General features: G+C 42.0%; 1 protein-coding gene across 46 annotated transcripts in view; it reads right to left on the bottom strand.

The window, feature by feature from the left end:
* The window catches only part of KCNMA1 (potassium calcium-activated channel subfamily M alpha 1), a 779318-nt gene that overhangs the window by 104308 nt on the left and 647691 nt on the right, over positions 1–27319 (bottom strand). For 6 of the 46 annotated variants that reach the window (XM_055275594.2, XM_063637485.1, XM_055275622.2 and 3 more), the window contains one exon: positions 2197–2283. The exons of the other annotated variants lie outside the window; for them this stretch is intronic. In XM_055275594.2, coding sequence (XP_055131569.1) covers positions 2197–2283 — 87 coding nt within the window. The remainder of the gene's footprint in view (positions 1–2196; positions 2284–27319) is intronic. 46 annotated transcript variants of the gene reach the window in all.

Here is a 27319-nt window from a genome sequence, read left to right as displayed (position 1 = left end):
CACGGCTAGCGTTTTTCAAGGTCACCAGATGTTACCATGGTTGTGTCCAGTTACACAATGAATCTAGATGAGTTAAGACCTGAACAGCAGTCATCCTCCCTAGCATGCCTGTGGGATTATTTTGCTTAGCATTGGCTTCCCTTTTTGCATTGGGCCTATAACAAATAATCCTCTTTGGTTAAGTGGCCATTATCTTTACACCTTGTTGCTACACTGATCTTCAGATGGGAGAGTTGCAAGTTAATACCTGTTAGCCAGCTCCAGAGAGACACCTCATTCTGGTAGTAAAGTTGTGCCTCTTCTACGCAAAGAAACTATTATTTTCATTGCAACTCAGAAAGATCATCCATCATAATCATACTGCATTTAAACTGGGATTTGTTCTCCTAAATGAAACTTGTGTTTAAAGGTTTCCTCCTGCACTCACAGCCTGAAAATGCAGATCTGTTCCCTGAAGAGATGGGGGAAAATGTCTCCAGCTTAAATATATGAACGCTGTGTAATGGAGACCATTACATATGGCTTAGGTCCCTCAAGAGAAGCAGTGATAACTTCTTTCTCATAAGTAGGATATAAACCATATTTAATTATTAGCCTTTATATGGATTCTATCAATTTCTGCATATTTAAAGAAAGCAGATCTAGGAAAACTTTTAGTTAAGCTATAAAATATAATTTTCATTTCATGGCTTCTGTGACTACATGAGAGGAATAAAAATGGAATTAAAAAGGAGACTTAAATTTACTCACTTTCATGAAAGACAAATGTGTTGAAGTAAGGGGCCACTACCTCATGACGATGCACATTTCCAAGCTCTTATTTAACCTACATTTCAGCTAATTACAATACACCTCAATCTCTGGCATTTTCACTTGCCTTCATGCTGTGGAAGCCACATGAAGATATCATCCTTTAAAGAAACCTGACTTCTTTAGAACACAAACAAGTTCAGGAATCTAACGCGGAATTTTTATAGGAGCTGAACTCCATCCAGTCTCCAAGTACTCATAAAATTCAAGGGCTTGTTTTTGCACATCCCTAAGTATAACACTTAATGTGCTGTTGTAACTTCCCAGCGCTCCCTTGTCTAATAGGCACTGAATCTAACAGTTTTACAGTTTGGGAAGACTCAGTGCTAGAAAAATGTCAGGCAAGTCTAATGAGGCTTCAGATCCCCTGGTTTGCGCTAGAGTTTAATTTAAAGTTACAATGATGTTTTAACATGTTTGCTTACACTTGACTAAAGAGGATTCGTTATTTCAATGACATAACCTCCAGACAATGTTCTGGGAATTGATTTAAGATGTGGTGGTAATTCCAACAGCCTTAATGCAGAGTTGAACATCTGTAACAACATTTTACTCGACTTTTCATCAGCATTCTGTTTTCAAGCAAAAGCAAGCAACGTCTTCCAGAAACACTGGCCAGAACTCTGGGCTTACTTCAAAATGATTACGTATTTCACTAGATTTTTTAAAAAAGAAGTATCTTCCTTTATCAGCCTCGCCAGATTGCAAACACTGTGTCAGGGTTTACCAAGCCTCTTTATGGTCCTTGGAGTGAAATGGGGCAATGATTGCAACTCCCAGCCTTCCCTAATTCAGTCTAATGCCTGCATAGGATGGACCTGATGCTCAGCTCTAGCCTGGGGCACATTCCCTCTGCCCTGTTTCCCCAGTGAGATGTAAGGGGATGATGCCCTTTAAGATTTAAAGGTGAGTCTGTTGGCTGGAGTTAAAAAACAGTTCAAAGCAAATAAACTCGGAAACGTAATAAAAGGCAAACAACTCATAAACATGAGTCAACTGCCATCTCCATTATGTTATTAATCACCACATCTGGAGAAACTCACATCTGTACACACTTAGCAGGTCATTAGTAATGTCATATTCACACTGGAGTCACTCAGAGTAAGAGTCATGCAAAGTGGTTTGAACACAAAGGCATCTAGCTAACAGGGCTTCCGACTAAAGTCTTGCACAAGCTGCCAGTTTGGGGGTGAGGTCGTTTTAATTATTATTAATCGTTTTTCATGGTTTTCCCTTTTGGTATTTTGCTGCCCAGCAAGCTAAGTGCAAGCTGAAATCCACAGTAGTGCAACGCTCTTCTTCAACTGAGCACAGCATGGTAAAGTAGAATGTTGAGGGGTGCAGGGTAGTTATTAAAAATGGGAATGGGTCCCAGTCTTCCTTCACCTGGCTCGGTCACAAGCCGAGGATTGGGAGTTTCCTTCTTGAACTCAAATGGGTCTTTGGAATAGCGTGATCTAGCTGCAACCTTGACTGCCAAACAATAAGGAGAAAAGAAAATAGAAATTAATCCTTAGTGAAATTTCTTTTAGAAAAGTTTCAAACAATTTTAACATTGAATAGCTTTGAATCAAACTAGATGTTTCTCCCTCACAGCTGAATTGCCATTTTTTTTTCCCTTTCTTTTACCCTGATGACTTCCTGCAATTCTTTTTTGCTGTTTTATTGTCATCTGTATCAGTAGGGATAATACTTCTGGAAATTCAGAAGACAATCTTCTTGGTATAATTTCCAAAAATATACAGAGTTCCCCGTCACCCCACAACATGTACAGACACCGAAAACTCAGTTTAGCAGCAGGATCAGACCCACTCTTTACTGAAGTCTGCTAAAATAAATTCTACTGGATAATCATTATATTCTGAGTCATCAATCCTTGGTGATAAACTTTTGCTGTCTGTCTCGAACTGCTGGCTTGGTCAGCCCCCTTAGTTGCAGTATCAGTGCCTAACATTAAATGCCATGAGTTTGCCACTCCTCAGAAAGACAGATCCACGGCATTTCCTTCGGCCGTCAGCGACACCAATGAAAAGTGGGTGTTTCAAACGTTGTTTTACTAAAATGAAGGGTAGGGAGTGATGGTAAAATTCCTGGAATTTTACAACAGTCGTGTTGCAAAATGTAATTCATCACGGACTAAACTCCCAAGCTGACCTAAGCTCTCTTTGATATGACTGTTTAAGACTTTCACCAGAAAGTTTGCGCAAGTTAACTCTCAAAGTCTTATGGCATGGCCACAAGAGTGCAATCTTTGGATTGGAGGATGGAATGGTGCCTGGCTGTTTCTCACACGAACCAGACTGGTGAGAGGGTGTGGTTATTTCCTTAAGCGATGATGGGAAAACAACCACAAAAATAATAATACATGCCAGCTGAACAACCCATACTGTGAATTTGGTAGTATGATTGCTGTAAAGGAGCACTTGACTGCTGTTTCAGGATGAATCCCACAGTGGGGAATGCCATGTGTCCATCAACAAGGCTGAGCTGTTAAGCACAGCTAGGATCAGGTAAGCCAGGCAATGGAGCCAAGTTCTACGCCCAGAGAGTAGTGGGCAGTATCAGGGTGCAGGGGAGTTAAAGTGGGTGATGCCCTTGGAATGAGAGTTTCTTGCCTGACAACCTTGGAATAGCACATATCACCAAGAAGTTTGATAAGCACTGCAGTATTCTTCATGAAAATCAACTATAAATCTATTTTTTGAAAGATCATGGCTAATTTTTTTTTTCTGAGACAAGGTCGTTGTTGCCCAGGCTGGTGTGCAGTGGCCTTATCTTAGTTCACTGCAACCTCTGACATCACGGCTAACATTAATCCACAGATTAGGAAAAGAAGAAAGATGCTGCCCCATAAAAGCAACCCCAACGATCATAATATCTCAAACATACACACCTCTCTAAAATTAAACAACCACATTATCATATACATTATTCCAGCAGGATAATTTCACAACTTCTAGCTAGGAAATAGGAAATACATTTACTTGGAAACCTAATGGGCATCAGTTTTTTAAAAATCTATCGTTATGCAGAATAAGAATTTTAAAAAGTGCCTAAGTGACCTGTACTGCCCTAGGACAGGCATAGGGAGTGCCCACCCCATGGTAGGCTGCCAGGGCAGGGAAGGGAGGCTTGTTGGAGCTTTTGCATTTCTGGCTTTTGTGGAGCTAACAGGAAAATGGGGAGGGAGACTTTAAGGAACAATAGGTTATGTAGAAGTTAATCACAGGGTATATTTCTGGCTCTATTCACTGCCTAGGAAACCTGAATTGTATAAGTTTGAGTCCATCAACACAGAGTAATGAAAGAATTCAGCTCCTACATGGGAGAGAGAAAAAAATACTATATAAATATATTAACAGAATTCACATGACCTGGAATGCAGTGTTCTCTACAAGATACTGCGGGCCTAATGGATCCTCTAGAATCCAATTGGGTAAATTAGATGTGCCCATGCTACCCATGCCATAGGCCCTCAACCTCAATCTCAAATTATGTTCTGTATGCATCCTGAGAGGAACTCAGCATGTACCAAAGCACCCCATATCTAGAATCACAGCTTATATATCTTCACTGTAGACTTGACCTGTTAGAATCATTGCCCAACACTCTGCCCTGCTCAGTATTCAGTAGAAAATCCTTTTGGAATTTTCTGGTTGCCTTTAGCCCTTTTCTTTTTCCCTGGAATAGACTCTCTATTACCTCAAGGGCAAAGAAAAGTCTCAAGCAAAGATCACTAGGTATTAGTTTCTTAGAGATGAGACACGGAGATGAACAATGGAATTCTAAGAGGAAATGCACAATTGAAAAGAGAAATTCAAGAACATCCCTGAATTTTTGCTATGGGGTTTGGAGAATGGGAAGGTACTAGGAGATGGGAGATAATTTTTACTTTACATCCAACTGGGAGGGGTGGGGAATGCATAGAAGTCCCATACAAACAGCCTCTCCCAACTTTCCTTTCCTTCTCTCCCTACTCCCTACTCCTGACACCAAAAGCCAACTTTTGGCTTTGTGGCAGAAGTTAAATCTGACTCCTTTAGGTTGCCCTAGCACTTGCAGTCAATGTTTGTGAGGGACAACTTTTAGAGTAGGGATGAAACCTGCCATATCCTGGGCACCAACAGCTGCTTCCTTCTCATCTTTCTCAAGTTCAGGGGTCAGCAAACTGTAGCCTGCCACTTGTTTTTGTACATCACATGAGCTAAGAGTGTGTTTACATTTTGAAGTCATTGGGGAAAAAAAAATCTAAGAATAATAATATTTTGTAACCCACTAAAATAATATGAAATTTGGTGGCTATAAATAAAATTTTATCAGACCATAGCCAGTTGTGGCTGCTTCCACCTCTAACGACAAAGTTGAGGACTTACCATAGAGACCACATGGGTTGCAAAGACTAAGATATTAACTCGCTGACCTTTGACAGAGAAAGTTTGCTGACCCCTGCAGTAGTTTAATCTTCTCACATTTCCCTTGCTTTCCAGTCTCCACAAAGAACAATGTTCTTCCCAACCTGCCAAGACAACCAAATAACAAAAGAAATACCCATGGAACCCACCTGAAGTGCACAGATCTGGGGACATTGGGAGGAACAGAGGTAGTTTAGTGACTCTACTGTCCCTACCACCCAACCTGCTATTAGCCCCGCTGGTCCACTTGTGTTTGAGGTCATGAATCAGGTGAGTTTCACATTTTCCAACTCAAGCTAAGTTAGATTCATCCATCCAGTACTTTGGAAAGCAAGGCGAACCACATCTACCGTGAGCAATTCCTCGAAGCTGTCAGCGTGTGCTGCCAGTCCACCCTGCGAGAGCCCCGTACAAGACAACAGATTAACCATTAGACTAGATATGTTGAAAATATACAGCTTCAACCTTTCCCCAGCTAGCTCAGAGCGATATATAGATGATTATTTCAACCGTCAGCTGCCGCATAGATTTAAACCCCTGCACAATAACTCCTGGATTCATCTGCCCCTTGTCAAACTTGCACAGCTTTAGTTGGAGGATACATGGTGTGGCAGTTTCACTGTGAATCCAGAATGATCCAGACGGCTGCTGTCTCTTTGTTAACAGGAAGCCAAACTGATGAGTTTGTAATGCATTTCTTATCAAAGGTAGTTTCAGAAAAGAAAATGTGCCCCATCAGTTTGGCTAGAATTTCACATATACTAGATTATGGGCTTAATCAGAATATCTCTGTTATTTTCTTGAGAAAATAGATAATTCCACATCCATTCCATTAAATCATTTTATGCCAATGAATTATGTATTTATGAATTTATAATTATCCTTGATTTTTCTTCCCCTTTTGCAGTCTACTTAATAAAATCATCAGCTGGAGCTTACAAAGCAATAGTGCTTAACAGATACAAGCATGCTAATATATTTTTTAAGTGAATGCTGATCTTTCTGAGCTGTGTGTCTGAAATCATCATTGTGAATAAAAGAATTGTAATTTCCAACCCATACATTTAACAAAGACAAAGTGGACTGTAATGGAATTTATGGAGCCTGTAAAGGAACTCTTTTTCTAAGATGGTTTATAACCAAACAGATTTGGATTTACTGTAGGTCAAATCAGGTCCCCCGATGTGTATCAAGAAAAAAATTCCTGTAAGATACCAAACACTGCTCCTGGCACCCTGGAAGGGCTCACACCTATGGCTGCAGCTACTAGCTTCCTGGTGTCCTCATTGTTTCCACCCCTAGTGAATTCAGTGCTTACATGTCAGCTTTGAAATCAATATTTATACTGTCTTTATGTAAAATTATGACATTCTGTTCATCCTGGATTTTTTTAATTTTGATATTTTGAAAATATTTTGATAGTTTGAAAATATTGCATGAAACTATCATTTATCTTGATTCCTGAGGTTTTGGGTCTCCTCTTAAATTTGGTGCCCAGGGCAAAAGCTTCTCTCACCTCACCCAATTTCCAGCCCTGAACACCATTTCTCAAAGGTGTTTGAGGTACCGGTTCTGCCACCCCACAGAACTGGACAAGGCAAATCTAAGAGAAGAGTTATTTCTTTTGATCATTTCATGCTGTTTGCATGAGATTGTTAAGGAAGGCCCTTGCAACAAACGCTTCCTCGTGGATTTACAAATTGTCAGGCATCCAAAGGAGTGGAGAAAAGATCATGCTGCCTCAGGAATCTGAGATTTGCCACCTGCCCAGAGTGAGAAACAGAAAAGAGTGCTGGGGTCAGGTCTCTCGTGGACTTTATTTCACATCCCACATCAAATTCTCCTGGTTAACACAATGTTGATTTACATTTCCACTTTGGGGTGAAAGTTTTTATTTGCTTACATATTTTGACACCAATGTTACTTTCTTTCTTTTTCTTTCCCCCTGCCCCCAAACAGCTTCAAATAGCCATGACTGGCAGAAGATGTCAATCATATTTCATTTCCATTTTCACTTTGCTGTTTACATTCTTTAAATTAATGCTTGCCCCGATGATTGTGATATTTAAAGACCAGCCTAGAATCTAATTGTGTACATGTGAAACTGTTTTCTAAACCATAAGATGTTATATAAATACAAACCACTATTATTATTAACATTATTACTATTAGCTCATCCGGAAATCATATCTTCCATTGAGCCAATGGTATCAAGAGGCCCCTAGAATTCTAATATATATTCCAGGTGGGTGCACTGATACTTTCTTTGAAACTCAGATAAAGGTAAAATGCATGGGTTTTTAGTGCAACCCAGGTGCCCGATGAAGAATGTTCTGCCAGAACAATTTAGAAATACAGTATGCTTTTAACCTTGGGAGGTAAGGACCAGTGTGGATTGTGACTTTACACTAAACACAGCATTTAGTATATTTCTTAAGGGCATAATCACCTTCTATAGATGTTCTTGAACTATAAAATCATTATCTGTATGCTATTATAATTTGTCCTCGGACACATCCTGTGCAATATTTTATAATGCTAGTGTATGGCGGGCCCTTTCTGGTCAATGCATTAGAGAACAAGATGTGGAGTGCAACAGAAGGGCTGGAAGGGGCTTGGGGATGCTCTGGCCTCACCCTCTTTTGCCTCAAAGCTGCACTCATATGCAGACTCTGACCCAGGACCCAGATCGGCTGATTTCTAATTCAGATCATTTGCTGCCAGAATTCTGCCTGTGAGTGAGAACAGCATGAGGATATGAGCTTCTTGAGTCAGTCCACCTGCCCACGTCCCAGCTGTGACCCTCTTTAGAGCTCCGATCTCAGACCAGTTACTCCATACCTCGATGTCCTACGATCTACTGTGATCCCTACTGGACCAAGGAGGACATCAAATTTGGGAGATGCTTTGGGATTATGTGACATAACCGGGGGCTGCAGGCTGACAGCCTGAGAACCAACTACTGTCCCCAGTGTGCTGAGCTTGGCACTGCCCTGCTGACACACAGGATTTCACATGTGGGACAATCTTTAAGTCTGAAGATTGTCCACACAAATATGGATTTCCAACTTGTAATTAAAAATCTTGTAGAGGACTGAGTCTTCATTCCAAAAGGGTGCCTTTCTCCTGGGGCAGGAGCTTATCGGCTGCTCAAATGCCCCACTGCTGCCTACTGTACCCTCAGATATAGGGCAGACACCCCATGTTTGCATTTCTGGCCCTGGAACGTGTGACACTCAAGTGTACCATCCCTGAAATAAGGATTTTAAGGCATGGGATATCCCTCCACAAATGCCAACTCACATTGAGTGGGTAGAGGGGTAAGAGTTAACCACACAGGCCTCAAAGCCACACTGTTGGGTCTGAACCTAGGTATTTGGCAAATTATCTAACTTCAGTTTTCTCATCAATAAAATGAGAATTAGAGTACCTATCTAATGGGTTGTTGTGAGAATGGACTGAAAATGTGAAACGCACTTAAAAGAATTCCTAGTGAGCGCTTTCTAAATGCTACCCATGATTATTGCCTTGGCTTTGAAGAGTCAGAGCAATGAGAGTTCTCTGCTGCTGGGTCCTTCTCCACACCAGTCTGCCACCTTTGGACATGGTGTAATTCACATGGGTCCATACTCTCTCTCCTTCCCCAAGCAATTGATCCAGTAACCAACCCTCAGAATGGGGTGAGCATTCCCACCCCCACCTGACCCCTAGCCTTGCATCTCATTCAACTGTCACCTTTGTCCCTTGTTTCATATGGCCCCAATGAAGTGCTCAAGTTAAATAATTAGGTTTTGCCAAATGTCATAAAAACAAGAAAAGCCAGAAAACGTTTAAACGGACCTCAACTGGAGAAGGCTGGAACCATTCAGGGCAAGAACAAATGAAAGACAGATGGGGACAGAGGAACCCCACTGTTTCCTCTAAATTACAGGAAATTCACGCCGCCTGATTGTGAGGGCCTCTTTTCTTTCCCTTGAATTTCTTCTGGGAGGTCATGGGATTGATCAGCGTATGTAGACACGTGGGAGACAGAAGAAGGCAGAGGCATGGCAGGGTAGAGAGGCAGTGACTCCTTCACCAAGCCCTCCCACCATGTCTTCCTTTCACCTGACTACCTGACCACCCTTGAAGGGACAGGCTAGGCTGCCTCCTCCAGGATGCCTTCCCAGATTATTATGACAACATCAATTCTCTCCTTTCTTTAAAAAATCCCCTGGCACTTCTGATCTCATACCTTGCATTATTATAATTTGTTTTCAATTCTAATGTGTTCTACTCCCCCAGCTAGGCTTACAAGCTCCTCTGTTGGAGTTCACATATCTCACAATGCTGGGCCCTGAAGAGTTCCCAATAAATAGCTCCTGGCAGCTACAGAGGCGATGTTGCAAAGGGGAGAAGCACAGCTTAGTGATCAGGAGCCCCGGGGTTCTAGGCCTGCCTTGGATCAACTGTGTGGCCTTGGCAAGACACTTCCCTTTCCTGGGGGGATGAGCATTAGTTAAGTATGAGACCCTTCTGGCTCTGATTTGTAATGACTCTGAGTTTAATGTCGGGCATACCTTTTTCTTGTTCTTTTCCTTAAAATCTTTTTAAAGCTGCACAATAAGAGAGAACCACAAGCCTAGCCAGAGAAATTAGATAATTGCATCAAATACGAATACACAAACTCGTAAGTTACGTAAAAGCAACAGTACAAAAGATGTTGCATGAGAATGTCAAGGGAGGGCTACATGAAATGTCTTAGACAATAAGTAAGTTCTAGAGAGAGAATTGTTCAGGAAAAAAGAAAAAGAAAGAAAGAAAATGAAGACAACTTGAAACAAGAATAGGATGAATAGAGAGGTCAGCCTTATTTACCGTATATCCCCAGATGGAGCACAGGGCCTGGCACTCGGGGCACTTGACCCATGATGCTGAACAGACTAAGGAGTGGCAGTCGAGGGCGGGAAGGGCATGCCAGGTGGAAGACACAGCCTGAACCAAGGCAAGGTGGTTGGAAAATAATAAACAGTATGAACTGTAAGAAAGTCAGTTTGGCTAGAGCAGGAAAATGTATTTGAGGGCACAGTTGGAGGTATAAAGGGCAGATAGTGTAAGCATTTACATTCCAAATGATAGAATTTGGGCAATATTTAGTAATAATCTGAATCCTCTGGGAAAGCTATTTTTCTTTCGATTTAAATACTGAAGTTCAAAGAGGATAGTGGGTGGGCTTTGCGTCTTGAAAAGTCTATCAGAAACTGCCTAGCTCGCTCAGCCCACTTTTCTTTCCAAGGTAAGAAACACACATTCGTGCATGGAAATAAAGTGGGGAGGCCCTTGGCAATGGTCCAGTTCCATTGAAGGTCTCATTTTTCTTTTTTTTCTGGAGAGCTTATTGAACAGGAAAATAAAGTTATCTAATGCCTTGGAAAGGGGTCCCATGAAACTCACAAGGCCTATTCCTCACAGCCCAGCCAGGTAAATTTACCCTGATTTCAGGATGGCTATTTCTTGTCTTCAACTACTCCAGCTGATCCCATCCCCTCTACAGGGAAGTGGAAGGAAACCCATCAGGGTTTGACTTTTACATGAAAACTGACTGCAATCCATATTTTCAAAAAGTCATTTTCAACCAAACCAGTGCTTTAAAATAGATTCACTGAGAAGAAAATGTTTCCCCAATCCTCTCCTCCTTGATTTTGTTGAATCAATAACACTTCAAGATGTTCTCTGTGAAAATCACATGGGTGAATTCAATAAGAACGTACATTATATTATCTAGATCCTCAACTTGCAGCCCTTAGCGCAGTATGCCTGAGAAAAGTTTAAAAACTCAAAAAAGAGAAATCCTATTCAAAGAGTAAAATACTGCCTATGCTTCCAAAGTTCTTTATGGCCTGATAGGTAGAAAATTTAATAATGAAGGGCCGGAAATGGTGGCTCACATTTGTAATCCCAGCACCCTGGGAGGCTGAGGCAGGTGGATATCTTGAGGTCAGTTCAAGATCAGCCTGGCCAATATGGCGAAACCCCATCTCTAAAAATACAAAAATTGGCTGGGCATGGTGGCATATGCCTACAGTCCCAGCTACTTCGTAGGCTGAGGCAGGAGAATCACTTGAACCCAGGAGGCAGAGGTTGCAGTGAACCAAGATCGCACAACTGCACTCCAGCCTGGATGACACAGTGAGACACTGTTTAAAAAAAAAAAAAAAAAAAAGGAAGAAAATTTAATAATGCAGAAAATAAACAAATAAGTGGGTCATCCTGAGACATATTTCAATTCTCCCCTTCTGTAACCTCAATAAATTCATTTTCTCCCACATAAGCTAATGTTTGCACTAAATATTCTGTACAAAGGAATACCGCAGACCATGAAAAAACAATAAAAAGATATAGCTGTGTCTTTTTAAAAAAATGGTTGAAAAATTGGGTGTGTGTGGACAAAATAATTTTTAAAAATAGTTTTGCTTGCACATTTGATTTCTCTCCTCATTTATGATGCCCAAGTTGATGAGCTGACCAGCTTTTCTGTGAAAAGTCTTCTTAAGAAACAGAACAAAACATAACAAAAACACTGATCCTGTTTGTCGAAATGTAGTTCTGGCCCCGAGAGAAAAGCAATATTCTTTGGATGACTCGGATTCTAGAGTAACTCTTTTATTAGTATTATTATTTACTTTTTTTTTTGAGACGGAGTCTCGCTCTGTCGCCCAGGCTCCCAGGCTGGAATGCAGTGGTGCAATCTTGGCTCACTGCAACCTCTACCTCCCAGGTTCAAGCAACTCTAGTGTCTCAGCCTCCAAAGTAGCTGAGATTATAGGCACCTGACTAATGTTTATATTTTCAGTAGAGATGGGGTTTCACCATGTTGGCCAGGCTAGTCTCAAACTCCTAACGTCAAGTGATCTGCCTGCCTCAGCCTCCCAAAGTTCTGGGGTTACAGACGTGAGCCACTGCACCCAGCCTGGATTCTAGAGTAACTCTTGATGAAGGAATATGATACTAAGGTGATTTTTATATAAAACATTAATTCAGTATATCAATCAGTCATTTTAATAAAAATGCCCCTCATTATCCTGAGGTGAATAGAAGCCTACAGGATTAATTTGTATAAATAGATATTAGATTAAAATGGGAACTTGCCACATAACAATAATCAGACAGCATAAGTAATCCAGTCTCAGCGCTGAATCCAGTATTGTGTAGTTACCTTTTAAAAACAGTAACATGTATTTAACTGGGACTTGCTTCAAGTAAGCACTGCATCAGGCAAGTCGGATTTCAAATAAACCTCAGCAATTGAGGGGCATTGTCGTACTGGCAGTATATCTCTTCAAACAACAGCAACAACAGTTTTAGATATTTATTTTAGAGAAATAAAGGAGACAATCTGCAAGAGAAAAGGCAGAAAGTGAGGAGGAGGAGAGTACCTAGAATCCAGGTAGAGGATTTATTTCTAGAAAAGCAGCGCCACCTGCTGGTGGACCCGCATGTCAGGCCCTTCTGCGGCTTGCAGGCCATCTATCTTGCAATCTATGCATAAATATACAGCAGTATTTCTCAGCTGCTGTTATACATAAGAATTTTATTACCAGTAGGCAGATTTCTAACACACTGGTTGCAGTTTAATAATCCTCTATTATCTGAAGTATGGGTTATATAAAAACCTAGAATGTTAATTGTTGACAAACTAATTCTAATATGTAAAGCACTGTAAGTCACCCAGTAAATATACAAATAAATCAAAAGGGATAGCTCTTTTTGCTCTAACAACGTGTTATTAAAAACCGCAACTTAATCACTTACATAAAAATAATGTTCATGCATTTCGATGTACTAAGAAATCAGGAAAATGCATTATAATCTTACTAACAGAGCTTTTCCTTCACTTACAATTTAGAGGAAACTATTTTGCAGAAAAGATTTTTCCCTTTCTTTAAAAAATGTACCTAAACCAACATGTCATTTAGGAAATTTGCTCCTATAACAAAACCTAAGTTACAAACAACTAAGATTACATCTATAAAATGTTATATTTTTAAAATAGCAATAGAGAAGTCGTGGAAAATATGTCACTGATACAGTGAGCAGAGAAACACTACCTGTCATTTTTCAGAAAAAGATCACACAAACGCGATAGCAAAGGAACACAATAAAAAGCAGAAACAGGAATGTGATAGGTGACTCTGATTGTATCTGCAAAGGAAACTGTGAAATAAATTAACACCCAAGTACCCAAGAAAGGCACATTGTGGCTTCACTGGAAGTGATCATTATGCAACAGAGAAGGTTGGTGATTTTGTAAGAACAGAAATAAAGTGTAGCCTGTGAAATCTAGTGGTGATAACTAATGACCATACTACTTACAACTCTGATTTGATCTCTAACATAGAAAAATAAAATAAAAAAGTACTCTAAAGAATAGATGTATGCAATAGGGATTGTATTTTTCACTTGAAACAAATAAACCTCAAATGGGATCAAAGGGCCCCAGTAAATGAAAAATGACAGTTCCTATGTTGCCCTGACTTGATCTTAAGCAAAACTACCATGCTGATAACACAGCAGGGGATGTGAGGAAGGCAGTGGAGTTCTTGGATTGCTATAAAAAGGAGGCGAGTATGTAGACCATTCAGCTGATGGGAAGCCCATTCTAATTCCAAAAAGTCATTGAGATTTAATCTCTAACAACAACAATAACAAAAATAACTCATGCAGCAACCAAAAGGGTATCCTTTAAAAACACACATACACAATTGTGTTATTTCCAATACATTCTGTAGAATCTCTTTACATTCAATTCTTCCATCTGTCTAAGCTGGGTAAGGCACATGTGTGAAGAGAACCAAATATCACAATGCTTGCTTTGAGAACGAAGTGTCTCCAGTTATCCAGACAGGGAGCTTGACTAGGAGGGTCTTAGGCATAGGCCATGGGCATCCCATCTCCCACCTCAGCTGGCTCACTCTGGAGAGACAGGGTTTCCAGAAGCAATTCTGGACAGATGCGAAGGGTGAAGGGGAATCTGGTGGGGTTCAGGGCTGTCAAGATTTGAGTTGGGGGCTTACCCTGCCTAGATATAACTCCTAGCGTTAGCTTGTGTATTAGTCCAGTGAGATAAGGTCTAGGCCATTGGCTAGGGTCTGAACCATTAAAGGTGCATGCCCTGCCTTAAGAGCCTTAAATATCGAAATTTATTTGGGATAAATTCAAATCAATGAGGAAACATAGGTGGATGAACAGAAGCAATGGGTTTGCCACGGTTTCCTACCCCGACTCAAATACCCAGTGACATATGGAAGGAGAAAACATCAGCACCCCCAGATCCACTACAGAGCCCACTGTGTGCCGTCAGCAGAAACAATGGAACAAATGTGTTACCTTCAGAAGAAGCAGTGATCAATCTGAGATCAATCTATTCAAGAGTTGTCCGGCAGTCAAAGGAATTGGCTGTTGGGTGTTCAGAAACAAAGGTTCTGTTCAAGAAGGTATAAAGGAACAAGAAGGAAGAAAGAAAGATCTCTAGCCTTGAGACTTTTTTTTTTTTTTGCCTCTGGTTCAAGTTCTCTTGAAAGACCTTTTTCCTTGAGATACATGCTTAATAAACTATGGAAACATATTCTCAACAGAGTTTACATGTTAATCAGCAATTTATTGAATTTTCACTGTGTGCCTTGGTTACTGTGTGCAATATGCTAAGAATTCAAAGACCAATGAGATGTGGTGTTTGTTGCTGTTTTTGACTTCTACAAAAACCTCAACATAAAAACTGTCTAATGGGGTTTACATGACATGTTACAGGCTTACAGAAAAGAGATTCACTTTTTCTAATTTGGGGTCAGGGTGGGCTAGTTAAGAAGGCTCCACAGAGATGGCAGTACTTGAGCTGTACCTTCACAGCAGAGGTTGGCAAACTTTTTCCCTAAAAGGCCAGATAGTAAACATTTTGAGCTTTCTGGGCCATACCCTTTTTGTTACAATTACTCGACTTTGCAGTTGTAGCCTGAAAGCAGCCATGGACACTGAGCAAATGAATGGGTGTGACTATGTTACAAGGAAACGTTACTTACTACAATGGATGGTAGGCCAGACTGGGCTCATGGGACAGTGTGCTGACCCCTGCTTTGAAGGATGGGTAAGTTTTAATCTGCTAGAAGCAGAGAGGAAAAGAATCACAGTCTCAGGAAAAGGTTCCAGAAATGTGTTAAGTAATGAGAATAAGACGCTTCTAGAGAATTGTTAGATGATGGATGCTTATGTGAAGAACGGAACTAGGGAAACTGGTTGAGGCCAAACTGCAAAGGGCTTTGAATGCCATTTTAATAGCAGAAATTGGAAATTATCCTCTTAAAAAACAAGGAACCATCAAAAGCTCTCTCTCTTTAAAATGGGATAACATGACAAAGTCTGTGCTTTAGAATACTAAAGTTGGTGGTGGTTTGGTGGCAAGAGGAATTAATTGAAAGGTTGAAGGGCAACAATGGCAGACTAGCTGAAGGAGAAATGAGCATGTGAGCTTGGCAGTGCTACTGGCAATGGTGAGAAAAGGTTCGAAATGTAATCTGGAGGCCAAATCAGAGGACTCGGCCATCGGTAGGAGGAAAGAGAGAGCGGTACAGGGTAAAACTCAGAATTTCAAATGTGCGTATTGATGCTCATTTCACTCATCCCTAGATCTGTCCACACATCAGGTCTGCTGAAAGAAAGGGATAGTGGTAAGGCATGGGTGAAAAACTTGGGCCCAGTCTTGGCCTTGCTCCAAGCACTCATCTAATTAATGACAAAATCAACAAGAAGCAGAGCCCAACTACTCATAAAGCAAGGTAGGAAAGGTGATGATGTGAAGTCTCAACACCAACCGGACCTCAAAGATATGGCCAGACATGGTGGTGCATGCCTGTCCTGGCTACTCGGGAGGCTGAGGTGAGAGGATTGCTCAAACCTAAAAGTTCAAGGCTGCAGTGAGCTATGATCACACCACTGCACTCCAGCCTGGGTGACAGAAGGAGGTCCCATCTCAAAAAACAACAATAACAACAGAAAAAGATGAGTTGAGATCAAGATCATCATCAAAAAAAGAAATTCTGATAGAATTTGAAAGGACATGAATGTCTTCTTTCTCCATCTGTTCCCCTCTTTTTGTGTTCCAACTTTCCCTCCCTCTCCCAAAAACCCATCGAATTTGCTGACGATCTCCAGACCTATTTTAGGGATGCACAAGCCATAAAGAAGGGGTTTCAGGGGAATGAGGAATGATGAGACCTGAAGTCACAGTTTTCTAATGATCCCAGGACCTAAGGATTCTAACAGCTGGGCTAAAATCTAAGACACACATTTGTTTTCATCCATCAAATCTGTACTATTCCAACTAGGAAGCCTCTTTTGCCTGGAGATGGTGTTCCCGTTTGGCCCTATATGCTTCCTGCTACACGAGTTCATTCCTGGAGACCTGGCAATAACAAAACAAGGTGTAACAAATATGACAAGGAGGCTCTTCGGGGAGGTCAACAGTTAGCATTCATTGTGGGAGGGTGGGGCCATTTGTAGAGACACTGCATATGAACTGGTCTGGGATAGCTGCAGTAGCTGACAAAGTTCTGATTACTAATAACCTCCAAATCACTGGAGCGTAGATAATACCCGGACCCCGAGTTGGGGAGACGGCCTTTTTCTGTGCTTTCCTTGAGGAAAATAAAAGACATCTTGGAAGAAAACAAGCTGACAATAAAATAGAAACCTGTAAGAATCTTCTGGGCTCTTTCAGTGTGTCCCTGTGTGCCCAGTTCCTGCCCTAGAAGCTGCGAACTCACAGACAGAAGACTAACACTGATACACTACGAGGTTTCTACACACATAATTGTTCCTCACAGGACCTACCACAATGTTGGGTAATAGACATCAGCGCTTTAGAAGGGTTTATAACAGTAAGGGTTGAAGCAAAAAGGACTTTTAGCCTTTTTCAATCAGAAGAAGGAAGATAATCAGAGTCTCAGAGTTTAAAGGAAACTTAGAAATATGACCTTCCAATTTCCTCATTTTACACACAAATTTTGCAAGGCCTACTGGGTAGTCAAGATGGAAACCAATGTTCTGGGGAGATATAGCTGTCTCTTGGTATTTTTGTTGGCTTATTTCTGTTGAGACAATTATTCCGTTACCTAGAAATTAAACAAATTGACTCCATTTAACTTTTATAGTCTGTTATACTAAGCTGTTCAACTCTCAGCCACTATCTGTGGGCTTGTCTGCCTGTAGCTGATATGACCTATTATAAGGCTAGCTTGATGACAGTCAGTCATTTGAAAAAAAAAAAAAAAGCACTAGTTATGGTTAAAGTGGCTTATCATTATTATTTCCATCAATACTATGGGAGATGGCAGGCTTCGGATCTAGCAATCTACTCATCCGCTATGTGATCTTGGTCAAGTTCATCTCTGTTTCTTTGTTAATTTCATATGTTAATGAAGGATGATAATAATAATAATTCAACATATGCCAAGCAATCTTTATATATATTCACTCACTGAATTCATGCAACCACTCTGTGAGACAGGTCCTTATTATCTCCAGTTTATAGATGAGGAAGCTAAAAAATAGTGAAGTTCTGGAACTTACTCTAAGTCACATGGTAGTAGGACATGATTTCTATGCTGGGGATGCCTAGATGAAATGAGATGATGTTGGTGCCTTGAGAAGCACAAACACTCAAACACACATAAGACATTACTCTTATTATAGCCATGAGCATCTACTTGGTGAACACGCCAAAGCATGACTTCACCAGGACTTACTTCTAAAGTTTCCAGAAAATTCACAGATCTCACCCTTGTATCTGCCTGCTCTGATGTTTCCTAGAATTTCAGGCTATAATTGCCAACAAGATCTCTCAGTTCACTGCACAGTGAGGGGAACGGCTTCAGAATCCCCTAAGACAGAGAGGAGGAAAGACAGGAGATGTCTGCCTGTTTCCCATCTTCATCTTAATAGATGTTTGTGAAGGAGCAGTGTTTCCAGCAACCAGCCCCTTGCAAATTTCACATTCATGCCCTAACTTCCGGACCCTGTGACATGACCTGAGCCCCTTCCTCTCTGTCTTCATTCCTAGCATAGTTGCAACTTTTATTTTCACTTAGCATCCCTCTTCTCTGCAGGTCATTGTGCGTCCCTTCTCAGTAACACCTGTTTAGGGCTTTGGTTTTGAAGCATCCCTGCTGGATATCTTCTCTCAGTTGGATACATTACAGGCCGTATGTGGAAATTTACTCATCTGCACTGAAGAAATGGCCAGATCAGCCTTGACAAAATGCAGAGAGCATTTCAGAATCATTCAAAGGTAAGGGAATGCTTGGTGCAGCCTCAGAGAGCTTTGAGAACAATCAGGAAAACTCTTCCTTGGCTTGAGCAGAACAAACAGAATAATGGCTCCTAACAGGAAATAGCTATGAGACATTCAGCTCTTGGATACCTCCACGTGGGAGGAATCATCATTTGGGTGCTGCTGTTGGATTCAAGCTGCCTACCTCAAGTCAGAGTCAATTACCCTGACCGCCATAAAAGGCCTTCAATGTTGCTCTACATTTGGGCAGGTTGATGTGCCCGCCTGCAGATGCTGACACCTCTCTAGCTACAACAGGCCCCTTTCCTCACATGAGGCCTGCCCAATGCATTGGTTTTATGCTGCCTTGACTCACAGCAAAATAATCAGGTTTGCTGAAATTAATAAAACTGAATGTGAATGTCACAAGTCCTTGATTTTCCAGAGCAAATGCTCTATATGTGGTGGTAACCCTGCCTCTCCTCATTGGAAGCATTGGTGGATTTTTGCCTATGTGGTTTTTTCCGGTACTTTGTTTCCAGATCTTCTTTCCCATAATTTATCCTTCACAAAGAATATCAATTGCACCTACCAGTTGATCATTTTCTAGTTCCTTCAGTCATGTCCTTGTTCTTTCTTACTACATTTTTTCCTCTTAATCTTCTTGTAGATCCCAGTTTTTTATGTTTACATACATATACTATATAGTAAGTTGCTGCTTAGAAAGTTTTGGAAAACTTCATGGATCTAGGGCGATCTGGCTTCTAGCACATCACCAATTCCTTTAAGGGTTGGGAACCCCTTCATTTATTCATTCTTTTACTCATGAAATATTTACTGAACTGGAATCCTTCAGGCCATTTCCTATTCAAGTATTCTTGCCAATATAGGAAGCCCAGCCAAGGATGTCAGCATGCTACATTTTTGACCTTGGAGGGAGGGAAGGCAGCCCCTGGGTCCTTTCTTGACTGAGTGTGATCCAACAGGCTCCAGCCCAGAAAGCTGACATTGGCCAAAATGAAGATCATTTTAATGCAAGCAGTCAGCTCCCTTCCCAAAAGATAGCCCATGCTCTATGGTGTGCAGATGCCCATCTATGCACTGTCGATACAGCTGGTGCAGTGCCAGCTCTAGAGCTGGAGTCTTTCTCACTTCATTTATAAGTCTCTCAGTGCAGTCGATCATCCCTAATGCAGATCTGCCTCAAAAGATTCCGCTTTCTATTTGCATAGGGTTTTCTCTGCAGCTCTAGGAACACTTGGTGGGACTCATCTTGCTGTACTGAAGGGGCTAGAGTGAAAACTTTCAGATTTACTAGAAAAGGCTGGGGGAGTTTTTTCTTGCTGTTTCCCTTGAATATGAGAGACTAGCTCCCCCTGAGGATGACCAAATGAGACAGTCAGAGAAGAAAGGCCACTTTTGTTAGTCCTGCTCATCTGAGCTGGACATCAGAAGAAGGTCTCCTCAGAATAAAAATCTATGGGCATGTGTAGCAATCTCCCTCCAAAGCAGGCACTATCTAGCTATTTACAGAAAGGCCTTTGCAATTCCCTCTGAGATTTCAAATGCAAGGGTCTGACAATGCTGGATTTAGCTCTGTCCATTTAGATTCCCTTTGAGAAAAAGGTCACCTAGGGAAGCAGAACCCCTGTAAGCAGATGTGGCGATGGAGGGTCCCCTGACTATCCAGGTAATTCAACAAGCTGGTTTGGGAGAAAGCCCCAGAGAGAGAAGGACAACACACAGCTGGTTGGCTTGGTACATTTTGCCACATTGCACTTCCAGAAGTTGGCATTCTCAGCATGTACAGCCTACCACCATGAGGGAACCCAGGACTCAAGTGTTTTCCATGCAGTTTTAATGACCCTCTGAGGTCAATGGTGTTCACAAATGCCACAATCACGGATGCTGACATAAGAAAGGACACAGACAAAGGTCTTATGCACAAAGCAGTAAAACCGAAAAGAAAATTGTGCATGATACTTAGAAATGCCACATGACTTCTTTAGGACTCTGTGTGGCAGTACTTTACAGGAAATGTGTTTTGTATTTCCACTCGAGAAGGTTAAGTGGTTGAAAACTACAGTGGATTTTCAGTGAATGGGATGTGAAGCACTTTATTATTTTTTTTCCCCCATCGATGTAAGGAGACAAGCTGACTTCCTGAGAAAGGAGGAGAAAAGTCTCCTTGCCATATACAGGGATTTAAAGAATAATTCCCATAAGCTCTAACTGAAGCTACCACCTGCAGCTTGAAGCAAGAGCCTCAGCGCTGGCCAGCTGTCCCCACTGGTGGCTCCCACTTGCTTTGTGTCTGCTACTCAGCCTGAGCCAATACTTCACACCCGCAGGTGAGAGCTGCCTGTCACCTTCAACACACTCGAGATGTGAGACATATTTGAACTGGGGAGGATGGTGAGGAAGAAGGAAGAAATACTGGTTAGGAAAAGGAAACAGAAGGAGTAGATCCCCAAGGCCAGTGGTAGTAGATGCAGACAAGTGGGTCTCCTAGTCCTGGGTCAGAAGTCAGGAAATCTTCCTCCAATAAGAAGGAAACTCTAGAGAGCCCAGCTAGGAATCACAATGGCTGCCAGGTCAGCTGGGGAGAATTAGGCTCATGGAATTCAACTGCTCCAGAGCCACTAATTAAACTGTCTTTTAAAGACTGTAACTTCTTGGAGTTGCATCTGGGTAATGTGCTTCACCTGCAGGGCCTTGTAGACTATAGATCAAGTCTTCCTTCCGAAGGCTTCTCAGAGCAGCTGGGCCCTGGCCCTCCCACCACAGGCTCCCCTCTGTTTGTCTCCTCCCTGAGAGGGGGGCTTCCAGCTCCCCCCTAGTCAGTCCCTTCCTCCCCTGCAGCCACAGCAGCCCTCCCAAAACAAAGCCTCTGTTAGGTCACTTCCCTGATCAAACACCAATATGATAGTGTCGCATTGTCTAAAGACTTTCTATCATATTACAGACTAAGAACAAAACCCTTGGCCTGGCCCCTGCCAGGAATGGGGCCCCATTTTACCCTTCAGGGGGGTCCACTCCCTGCATGTTAAGTAAGTCTTAAACTCTAGCCAAATTGGGTGGCCAGCTGCTGTGCAGGAGGCCCCCCAGGACTCTCTACATTATCTCGAGTTTTCATTACCGGAATCCTCACTTTTTTCTCCTCCCTTGGAGATTAAGTGACTTATCCATCATATTCAACTCCAAGAGTAACTAAGCAACTCAACCGATTCCATATACTGTGAAGCCACACGGCCTGTGTTGAAATCCTAGCTCCACCAGTCACTGGCTATGAGACCCTTGGCAAGTCATGAGACTGTGACAGGAGGCTATGAGACCCTTGGCCAGACTCACTGGCTATGAGACACTTGTGCCTTAGTTGCCTCATCTGTAATGGGGCACACTGCAGATGTCTCAGGTTATAGTTGCCTCAACTGCAAACAACAGTTACCACATAATAAGGGTTAAATTAATTAATATTTGTGGTAATAGGGGGAGTAGTGCCCGTAATGCAGCAAATGCTATATAAGTGTTAAATTTAACAACAACAACACATACACACATCCTCCCTGTGTACTCAGAGTTGCTTGCACACAGTAAGAGTAGAGACTACACTAAGTCTAGTCATAACATGAATCCAAGTTAACCAACTAGCCATTTCTTAGTACTGCTATGTCAACAAGCTCACTCCCTTGGTGATGCAGTATACATAGAATATAGATCTCTTTGGGGAGTGACCCCATGTTCAGATAAAACTAAAACATGACCCTAGCCTCAAAAGAGAAACATAATTTTTCAGCAAATGTTGGTAGTATGCCTCCCTCTGACTCTCCTCACCAATGAGCATGACCTGCTTATAAGTTCTACGTCCACTCCATTCTGGTTTCCATTTATTAGCTGCTCTGTGCTTGCGGCTTCTAGGCTTCACTGGGAGTCAAAGATCACAAATGTTAAGATCGTTCCGAACAGCATGCTGGCAAATGTCCTAAATGTGCTGGGCCAGATGACAAGCATCCATCTCTGATGAAGGAAGTATCCAACTGAAATGATGGGCACCATATGAGATGGAGAATCCCAAGGCATGACGGAGACCACAGGTGCTGCAGACCCACAGTCCATTTCTGTCTGGATGGGGAAGGAAGGCAGGATGCAGTGAAGCCTGTGCCACTGCCCCACAAGCCTCTCTCGAGTGACTTCACACCGTTATTGGTCTGATACTAATTTGAGACAATGCCCAATCACATCATAACAAATCAGCCACAGACACGTGATAGCAATCAACTCAGGGGGCGATCCTGAATGCGGGCTGGGGGATTCCCCAGCTCCGTGAGCTGCACGCTCCCACAGATGTTTCTAAAAGCCTCTTCCCAGAGGCCCATTTAGAGAGAAATTAAATGCAACTTCGACTTAATTAACGTTTTAAATGATAATGAATACAATGTAGATTCATAGGAGGCACTTACATTGTGTTGTAAAATTGATAAAAATTTAATAACTCTTTGTTAATAAGCTATGTCTCCCCAGACCCATAAAGCCTAAGGCACTGCAAACTCCAGACTGGGTCTAATCAAGGCTCCTGGTGCAGGTGGAGGAAGGAGGCAGAGATGGACTTGACATTTACTCCAAGCCTGCTCTAATTCAAACCTCTGCTTGTTCATCAGTACTTCATTTCATACAGTAAAGGTCAGGATTAGGGCTCAAGGCAGAGCCTTGACAAGAAAGCTCAAGTGGAAGGCGGGCTGGCCCTGGCATCTGTCGCCTGAGATAGTGGAGAAGGATGGAAGATGAGGAGCTAACTGGCCACATCTGCCCTCCACCATGGAGGTAAGAGGAAGCATTCACTGCCTGGTGGTAGAAGCTGTCAGGATGAGTATCCTGACAACTGGCCACTGTCCTGAAATAAAAAAGCAAACATAATTTCTATGTCACCTTGCATAAGGGCCTCTTCTGGGCTTACGTGAGGCATGCCAACGTCTTTTCTAGTTTGTCCTTAAAGAGCCGAGTCATTTATTACAGCATGATGTCCCTGGGAAGAGAGGTGTCCCATGATGGGGTATACACAAAGGACCCTGTCAGCTTCCCTCATTCTGACCTTTCTCCTTCTTGTTTCTCAATCCTGTTTCAAAGAATTTCTTTTGAGAAGTTGGCTGCCTTTTGCCCACTGTTCCTGTCTCCTTTCATCTGCCTGCAGTACATCTTCATAGTGTATTCATCTTCAGGAATTCAATCATACTCTTTTTTTTGAAGGTGGTGGAAGCACAAGGTCCCCAAATACAAGCCAGTGACTTTACCTGACACTCAACTGAAACAACCAGCTATTTATTCTGGAGAAGAACCCAGTGTGTTGGGAGCTCTTGACAGATGAGCGATGTAAGGGATCCTTCTCAAAGGCAATTTTGCCCGAGCATGATTTCTGCCTTACAGTGCTGATTTAAGAAGCTGCCTACTGCACAGAGTGAGCTAAGGCTCACAGTAAGGCATATTTCCAGTCAACCCATGGCTCAGTGTGGCTATCACAAAATCAAGCAAGAGGCAGTGGCTTCTGTAGCCTCGCCTGCTACCAACAAGAGTGTCTTAAGAAGCCCCTTCCAGGCCCATCACTAGGTCTTAGTCACAGGAGATGACCCAATGGCTGCCTAGGCCGATCTGCCACTCTGTTTTTACTTCCTGCAATGAAGTATAAAGGGTCAAATCAGGACGCATGCGCCAAGGTAACTACAGAGCCAGGGGAGAACCCAAAGGCTCTGGTAGTCCTTGGTGTGCACATGTGTGATGGACATTGACAGAGAGAGAGAGCGCTCACATCGGCATGGCATGCATGGGAAGATGGGAAAAAATGGAGACTCAGACAAATGGGCTTTAAAAATAATACATGAAAAACTATGATCACATTGATTCTTATTATCCTTGGCTCTCCTTTTCTGTCCTTTTTCTGTCTTTTTCTCACTGGCAGTGGTGGTGGAAAGAGGGGAGTCATTGATTTTAGGGTCCAGAAGTAAAATAAGCAAATAGAATTTAGGATTGGGGAATTTGAGGAAGTCACCCAAAACTGCACATAAAAGGAAGAAGATAATTATAGGCTGTTGATTTTTAAATGTAGCTTATTAAATTAACTCTCCTTTAACAGGCATTGGAGACTGTCAGGATAGGGTGTGTCCCATTATAGACATTTTCCTAGAGCTGTTTCTACCCCCTGCCCTTGTATCTGATTTTATGTACTTCAAAATGCCATTAGTTCACTCAAGTGACTTTAGTTCTATTGACAATGTTAATTCTCTGTCTGTACAAACCAGAGGCTACTCAGGATAAGCTGATTTTTGTTTATTATCTGACAAGACTTGAGATTACACTAAACTGATTTTGGTATGTCTCCCTTCAACCTAATCATATTGGACTTCTCTCAGCTTAACCATCAGAGTTGAATGCCTACTTGTATTATATTTATACCCGAAATAAAAATCATGTATAATTTAAAATTAGCTACAGTAGTTTGCAAAAGGCTGCATGTAATTGTGCAGGTTTAAACTATTAGTAAATTGAAAGGTTGGTGTGAGTAATCACACATGTACTTTAGCTAAAGCTGGTTCTAAGTGCAAGTCTAAAGGTCTGCTTCTCTTCTACCACAGGATTAATTTGTTTGTGCCAGAGTTACTGATGCTTTGTGACCAGAATCATGTCAGGCAGGTCTCAGCAGGTCTGAATCAATATGGTCCTACGTTGCCACTGCATCATAATTTTAATTGTCTCTTTCTATTACATTTAGCAATCAGATAGCAGGCAAGACTGAAATAACAAGAATAAACTTCTAAAGAGAGAGAAAGGTCCATTTTAAAAAGTTATAGTGGGAAGAAATCGTACTGATTGGAATCTACTTCTATATTTATGTGCGTGTGTATGTTGCTAGACATTCATTTTTTACATTTAATAGTACTAGAACACAGCTACTTGTGAAAAAGCCGAGGCCCATACCATCCTGATGTCTTTTGAGAGAGCTGGGACTCTTGCCCAGGACCATCTGAAGTGGAAACAAAACCAAGATGATCATAAAATGACACTCTATGCACTGATTCCAGCCTACCATATTGAACATTTCAGTCTTGCCAGAAATAAAATCCTTTTGTGATGAATCCTTATTGGTCACAATTTGCCTTACTTTTCTGACACCTTTTATTTTGATTTTTGTCTTTCCTAAACTAGTCCTTCCCCTCTGAAGATCTTTTGGTCAACACAGTCTGGCCTTCCATCTCCTCCTGAGTTCAACAGAAGACAACTATCATAATAGCACATGACTCAACCGATCCATGGTAATGGGCCACACCTCCATAGAGGGGTGCACCGAGCAGGCAGCCCCCGCTGTTAGAAGGCAGGTTTTCAGAACTGTGTGAGTACTTTTAATATATTACCATTCCTCTGGGAATCAGCTACTTCTCTTCCCACTTCACAAAACACATAATGGGACTTTGTGTTTCAATTTAACATCCCTTGAAAACGGAAATTTTTCCCCGTATGAGAAAAAAAATAAAGTAAAGAGGGAGACGAAAGGCAAGAGAGAAATGAATTAGGCAGTCTCCAAAGCACACTGGCTCAACTGGGAAACTGCGACCAAAGCAAGCTCCATAATAGTATAATGACCTTTAATGAGTGTCTTGGGAAACAATACAGCCCTAGCATAAAAGACAACGGGCAAAACTCATCATGGCTCTGCTGACACTAATTCAAAATGATTTTCAGAACAACTAAAGAATGTAAGAGAAGTAATCTGATCCGCCCATCTGACCTCACTTTGATTCAAGGGCCCTTCTCCTGCCATTTCTAATTGTCAAACCCTCTACATTTCACATCTGTTCATATTTAATGAAAAGCCCACTCTCACCACTACTCTTGAGTCCACTTGCTCTGTCAAATGGGCACCACCCAACTCCACCACCAGCGAGGGATGCCTGGGGATTGCTATTGGAGTGCTGCCAGTGGAATTTCACATAGAGACAGACATTTTTTTAATTGGAGAAGAAGGGCTTATGCAGGCCCAAGAAGGGGCTCAAATTGGAATGGATTTTTCTAACTTATTATTAATGGTCAAAGGTGAGTGGTCTCACACAGGGATGGATGAAATCTGCTTTTGTTTGATGGAGTGATGACGGCAGGATGACTGATGAAACGGAGAAGGCAAACCGCCCCCTGAGCTGTCAATACCAGTTAAGGCTTCAACACGCAGCCCAAAGCTCCACGTGTTCCCTAGTGGGGGCTGATTTTGGAGGCACGGGAGGGACAACATGCCACTCACAGAATGTTTCTTAGAGAATGGGACAATCCTACCCCAAGATTTTCTTCTCCCTGGTCTCCATCAATGGTTGGATTAAATTGCACAGCTGAGAAATCCCTCTAATTAAGATTTCTCCTGGATATAATGGAAATTATACACGCTGAGCACCATGGGGTCTACGTGGGGGACACAGAGTTTGCTGTGATTGGTACTGTTGGCCAGCACCAAGACATGACCAAGGGGCCCTAGCTCAGAGCCAGAGTGGCTCCTTTCTTTTCTCCACTGAGTCTAGGCTAAGGTTTTAGAGCCTCATGATTATTTGAGAACAGAAGTTGTGCATTAGGCAGAAGAGTAATCCGGGGAGCTTGTGGTTACTTTCACCACCATCAGTCAAAGAGATGTGACCAACTCATGCCACCTCAGGCCCTCCTCTGCTCTTCCTCCCCAGCGCCTATCTTTGAACTTGGTGTCTTGCTGCACATCGTAGACAGACAAGTTCTCTGTGCAGCTGTGCCCTAGCTTGTCTCTGTAATGGCA

This window comes from Symphalangus syndactylus, chromosome 4 (assembly GCF_028878055.3).
Source record: "Symphalangus syndactylus isolate Jambi chromosome 4, NHGRI_mSymSyn1-v2.1_pri, whole genome shotgun sequence".
NCBI lineage: Eukaryota > Metazoa > Chordata > Mammalia > Primates > Hylobatidae > Symphalangus > Symphalangus syndactylus.
This window is presented reverse-complemented; position numbering and strand designations above follow the sequence as displayed.